We start from the raw sequence: 6,782 nt of genomic DNA, 5'->3' as shown, positions 1-6,782 counted from the left end.
ACTCAACCCTCAAAATATATAAAATCTACCCAAGGATGTCGCATCTGCGACCCAATATTCGCTTCTGCAGAATCGCATATGCGGCCACTAACCCGCTTCTGCGAGATGCCTCACCTCAGGCACTATCGCTTCTGCAACCACAAATGTGCTTCTACGCTCGCGCTTCTGTGCTCAAGTATCTGCTCCTGTGGACGCGTAGGTGCGCCCAGAACTCCGCATCTGCGGACAACTCGGCCTCCAGCCCTTTTCGTAGGTGCGACAAACCATGCGCTTCTACGACCCTTGCACTTGCGCAAGAACAATCGCAGCTGCGTAACACCAGAAGCAAACCTACCAAACAACTCCTAAATGATCCAAAATCAATCTGAAACGGGACCCCGTCCGAACATACCAACAAGTCTCAAAACATAATACGGACCTACCGAGGTCTCAAATCACGCAAAACAATATAAAAACTACGAATCGCACCTCAAATCAAGCTTAATAAACTTATTTCAAATTTCCAAATTCCAAACTTACGCAGAACACGTCTATACAACTCGGAATCACCTCAAATTTTGCACACATGTTCCAAATAACATTACAAACCTATTCCAAGCACATATCCACAATACCCTCAGCGCATATCCATCCTCGTGATAGTCGTGTGAACTTCCTCAAGTGATGCAAACTCAAATTGCAGCACATGCACATCCCGCTGGTAGAAAGGAAACTCTTCACAGAAACATCATAGGGATCACATAACCTCAAAATATCCCGCAGGAGATAACATACTTACTTAGCCTCAAACTGGCATTTCTCTATGCACTTTTGTGGCTACAACCACTATGCAATCACTAAATCTCCCCGAGTCTGAACTCGTTAACAAGACATAAGGATCTAATTCATTCCACAAATGAACAACATGAAAGACCCCTCAACACGCTCATAACTCTAGACTGTACCACCCATCCAGACAGAAATCAAGCATCCACGGTATAATGACGTCTTAGATGGTTTGAACGTCATTATACCGATCCACAAGACTATACTAGACACGTGTTCATGACTTGTACGACTTATGAACATAGAGCTCTGATACCAACTTGTCATAACCCAAAACCTGCCTAGCCGTGATAACACCTAACTCAACCCGCTAGGTAAGCCAAATAACAGTAAACACAATTCTAATGGAATAATAAGAAATTTTATAAGTGAAATAACTAAATTTTCTTACAATTACTCAAGGATTTGTAGTACAAGTCATGAGCCACAAAAACTTAGATTTACAAGACTGGTATAAAAATAAATATAATATTTGTTTGGAATATACATAAACAGAATATGAATCTAAAACTACAAAAGACAAGTGGTAGATATGTCCAGAAGGCAGGTACATATTCAATGCCATCTCTCGCCATCCACAATAGCATCAGCTCCAAGATCTGCACACAAGGTGTAGAAGTGTAATATGAGTACAACCAACCACATGTACTCAATAAGCAACAAACCTAACATCGGACTGAAAGCAGTGATGAGCTCGGAAGAAGGTCGGTATCCAATACCAATAATGAGTGACAACACAGATATAATGATGACAGCAAAAGATATACAACTCAAGAGATAACTTGCTCGACTCGTTCATAAATACAGAAAATAAGACATGCTTTTCAAGTATAAGAGTCAAAGCCTCAATCTCACCACCGAAATCACTAAAACATGAATTTAACAAGGAGTTGCGATTTTCCAAACTTTCATCAACAGATAAGACACATCCTTTACCATCTAGCGCAGGGAAGATACACCGCTATCCCTACAAGTCACATATACATATACATGTTCAGCCAATAATACCATGTCACCATCTAGCATAAGCAAAATACATCTATATGCTGGATGAACACCAGAAGATTGAGTGAAGATCCATAATGTTTCAAATTGAGGCTAGACCCAATTACTTTATGGCTTCAATGTCAGAACAAGCTACTACTAACAGTACATAGATCAGTTATTTTGAGAATGTCCTTTTTCTAACCTACTATGGAGCACACTTTTGAGATGGATGCAGATACAACAAAGTTGGCTTCCTAGATGAGATCAACGTTTCCAGTGGATATACAACAGTCCAAAGGGAAGAAAAAGATGGCCAGATTGCTTAGATTGATATACTCTGAATATGTGCATGTAATATAGAGGTAAAGGAATTGCACAATCTTTGCACAAATCTCAAGGGACCATGCAAAAGAGATTGCGCGTATGTGCAACTTCTGGGCCAAGGGGTTCTTCACATTTGTTACAAAGGCTCAGCTTCCGATATTGACTGCTTATATGCCTGCGGTAAAAATTTACTCGCACCGGGTGTTTACACCAAACTAATAGATATATGACATGTGTCTTGCATATGGACTTCAATCATTTCAATCTCATCTAATTAAATTAATTAACCATAGTGAGTTAATATAGTTTGATATAAACACCCGGTGTGGATAAGTATTTACCTATGCCTGTTATCTTTATTTGCAAGAGAGTAATTCATTTTTTCAAAACTTTATTTCTTCTTTTACCTTTTTCCTTTTTCTTTTTTTGTAGTATTAGTGACTTCTTTAAGAGATTAGCTGGTTGAGATCGGCTAAGCTATGCTTTATAATTACTCACTTGGTGAATAATGAAATTACCAGAAGAAGAAAAAAATTAACCTTTGTGGGTTAGAAATATAAGCATAGGGAGGAATAAATATTAAAAGAGCATGACAGTAAATGGTGGATCCCGATGAGGTACGATGGTTTATTAGATGCCTACATGATTTTGAAACGGTGCTTTTTCACCCTTTTTAATTAATTATTAAAGAGCTGTAATCAAGCTTTTAATTGTTTGGATGAACTGAAATCGTGAAGATTTTTGTTCATAACACCTGGCTTTCGGATAATTTTGAAACGGTTCATTTCGTCTTAGACCTACAATTAACCTTTAATTGTTTCTGAATTTTGATAATTGAGTATATTGTTTTAAAATAAAAGGCAAAAGGCAAAAATTTGAGAAATTAGATAAATATATTTCCTGGGAGGGGCCACGTAGATGGTTTCTAAAAAATGGTCTGAATTCATTTAACAGTGAAGTGAAATTATGGAAAATTAATGACAAATTTATTATTCATTTCCAACTTTAAAACGTTACTACTATTTTGCTTAATTAATTCTCCTCACTCCTTTTCTATTAAATATATATACTCACAAATTTTCCTCTATTCCAATATTTTTTCTTGAAGACTAAAGATGGCAAAGCTGATGAGACTTGTAGTAAGTGCCGCAGTTTCCATGTTTCTTCTTGTGACACCAATAGCACTAGCCATTGAAGAAGACTTCGACAATGATGTTGATCTGCTAGAAACAGATGTTATTGATTATGATCAATCGGAATCCAACTACGACGAAGAATCATATGATTCTTCGCTATATTCAGTTCCTGGCCATAATAATAAACAAACGTTGGCACCTGAGCCGTACCCTGGATTTCACACACAAGTGGGGGAATGTTTGGAAAAGATTTCGGACGACTGTGGAGTGATCATTTTCAATAGGATATTCGATAGTGGAAAGTATAGCGATGTAGAAGAGTGTTGTGGCCAGCTTTTGACACTAGGGAGAAAATGTCATAACATTATTGTGGAGTCTACTCTTGACAGTCCTGAATTGAAGGGAGTGAATAAAACTGAGATTTGGGAAAATAATGACAGGCTTTGGAAGGAATGTGGTGCTTCTGCTCCCCTTTAATTAATTTTTCATCTCTCAAGTTTATGAATGACTCTATATGTTAATGTTTTCTAATAAATTGTTAAAATCATAATATGTATGTAACGTTTCTTCTTCTTCTTTTTCCGAGATATTATGTATGTAACGATGAGAATGATTGTTTTGCTTTGTATATCTCTAGTACTTTCTAGCTATTTCATTGAATAACTCAATGAACATTACCCAATATAATTTTATCTAAGTACGTTATTTCATGGAGTATTTTTCTTTTTCGTTTTGGGTTTTTCTGGAGCTTTTTTTGGATATGAGAGTATGATTCTTTCCACCTAAGTAAGTTGAGAGACAATCATTTCGCATACATCATTTGTTTCGGAGAGCTTGTAAAATAGAGCAAACTGTGGGCATCATTATCACAAATATTCTCATAGGAATTTAGTTCTCTGAAGTCTTAAAAACATAGCGAATTTAATGGACAACGTTAAAAGAACATTATAACTTTTTAAGAACAATCGCATGCAATGAGTCCGATTTTTCTGACTATAAGATAAGACAAAGGATCAATGTCACATACTCAAAGCAACTATAAGATTATAAGTAGTTAATGCAGTATTATTTTCTATACATAGCTTCTGGTGGACAGTTTTCTTTTTACCCAAAAATGTGCTAATAAGTTATGCGGGGAATATTTGTGGACAGAAGGGCAGAAGGATGTGTCATTGGTTTCACGGGAGAAGGTATGTTGTACAAAGAAGCTAGGGGATTAAATATTAAAGGATGAAGGAAATAGAATATTGCTTCAGTAGGTAAGTTATTGTAGCAACTGAAAATGAGTAGAGAATCATTGTGGGTAAAATGGGTCCATGGTGTTTATATGAAAACAAAACAGAATATCAAGCTAAATGTTGAAAAGGATAAAAATGAAGCATTGGAAGCAATTTAAAAAGGAGACGATAGCAGCAATATGTGGAGCAGTGATATAGCACACTTGGAAAGAAAGGAAATGGAGAATATTTCAAGGCAAAATTGTACGGAGGACAGAGGTAGTAGTACAAATAAGAAAGGAGGTTGGTTACAGAAAGAATAGATCTTTTGAGGAACTCAAAGAAAGCACTTAGATGTAGGAGACTAATTCAGCCGTTACTTTGTAATTAGTAGATGTTTGTGGGAGGCCTATATTCTGTGATCAGAATTGGGTGTTCTATAAATGTGATAGTTTTTATGTCAATGAAATTGTGTCAAGTAGTAAAAAAAAAAAAGTCACAATTTAGTCAAAGTTTGAAACAAAAGGTTGTGTGCTCATTGCTGCTGATTTATTCGCCAATACCTAATACTCTAATGACTTTGTATACGGTTAAAATCGGATTTGCTACGACTGATCGAGACTGGAACGCAATAAGTCAAGGTTTAGACTCATATCAAATCGAACCATGATGCAAACTTGCAAAGTTAGATTGCCGAGCTCGTAGTCCTGAGACCGGTCAAGATCGAAATCGACCAAGATCGAGACCAAACAAGATAGAGATCGGGAGAAGCTTACCGAGCCGAATAACGAAAAGCCAAAATATCCGCAATCGGGCGAGGATTATGGCGCGTATCCCGGAACGTATCAAGAAAGGCCGATTAATTAGCAAAACATGGGATTTCTTACCTAATATAGAATTGTACCTAGAGTAGAACTCCCCTACTATATAAAGGAGGGTCTGATCATTTGTAAAAGGACATCATATTAACCCAATACAAAGCAATATACTGTCATTTTCTAGTTATCATCATCTTGTTATTCTGTTCTTAAGCCAGTTGATACATATTTGGTTCAAGAGTGACTCAATTCGAGGGCCAAGGCTGTTCAATTTGTGTGGTTTGTATTTATCCTTTAATCGTCTATTTCAATACTAATTTATTCTTCTCAAGTTGTACCAAGTTATATCACGTGTCCTTAAAACCGCGTATAAATTCAATTGTTATCCGATTTTAGGGTAAACAGTTTGGTGCCCACCGTGGGGCTAAGGATAATAGTGGTTACATGGTACAAACTTTCATAACACACACTATTTTACACTTGTTCTTTGAAGTATCTTTGATTACATGATTAAAAAATGTCAAACTCTCAGTCAGCACCTCAACACGTTGGCGATGATTTCGGCCACCACGGCGAAAATGAGTACATAGCACCAGGAAACGATGCACCCCCCATTGGCCTCGATGGAGTTCTGGCTGTAGATCCAATCGACGTCAGTTCACATGTACCCATCAATGGAAATTTGGCCGTCGATCTCAAAGGCAGCGTCCGTGGGGACGCTCGACCGACCGTTCAAAGTACACGTGGTGGTGAAGATGGCGGGATCAGCCTACAGGTGATCTTTGAAATGTTGTAGGTTCAACAGGCAGCAATAGCCAAGCTCCAAAACTAGAATCACACACTGAGCAGGGCCAAATTCGAGCCATCCTAAAAAATCGTACACAGGGTCGAATCGGTTTCGAGGAAATCGAACGAGAAGGAATTGGTGACCAATCCTGCTATCATGAAGATGCCCGAACAACTGACAAAGCAAACCAAGATAGGGGAAAAGAAGATTGAGGAAGATGACAAGAAGGTGGAAACCTATAATTCCAGGATCGACCAAATCCCGAGGACACCACCAATATTGAAAGGACTGGATTCCAAAAGGTTTGTACAAAAACCTTACCCTCCGAGTGTGGCTCCGAAGCCAATACCCAAGAAGTTCCGCATGCCCGAGATTCCTAAGCATATTGGGATGACTGATCCAAACGAACATGTCACCTCCTACACGTGTGCTATCAAAGGAAATGACTTGGAAGTGACGAGATCAAAATCGTCTTGCTGAAGAAATTGGGGGAGACTCTATCGAACGGTGCTATGATATGGTATCATAATTTACCGCCTAATTCTACTAACTCATTTACTATGCTTGCATATTCTTTAGTAAAGGCACACGCCGGGGCCATAAAGGTCGAAACCAGAAAATCAGACCTTTTCAAGGTAAGGCAGAAGGACAACGAGATGCTCAGAGAATTCGTGTCTCGATTCCAAAT

General features: G+C 38.0%; 1 protein-coding gene across 1 annotated transcript; it reads left to right on the top strand.

Annotated features, from left to right (window-relative positions):
- LOC109226174 lies at positions 3,252 to 3,749 on the top strand. Its single transcript, XM_019390969.1, has one exon. The coding sequence runs from the start codon at positions 3,252 to 3,254 to the stop codon at positions 3,747 to 3,749; it is 498 nt and encodes a 165-aa protein (XP_019246514.1).

Source organism: Nicotiana attenuata, chromosome 5 (assembly GCF_001879085.1).
Source record: "Nicotiana attenuata strain UT chromosome 5, NIATTr2, whole genome shotgun sequence".
In the NCBI taxonomy this organism is placed as follows: Eukaryota; Viridiplantae; Streptophyta; class Magnoliopsida; order Solanales; family Solanaceae; genus Nicotiana; species Nicotiana attenuata.
Note: the sequence above shows the minus strand (reverse complement) of the source record. Positions and strands in the feature narration are given on the sequence as shown.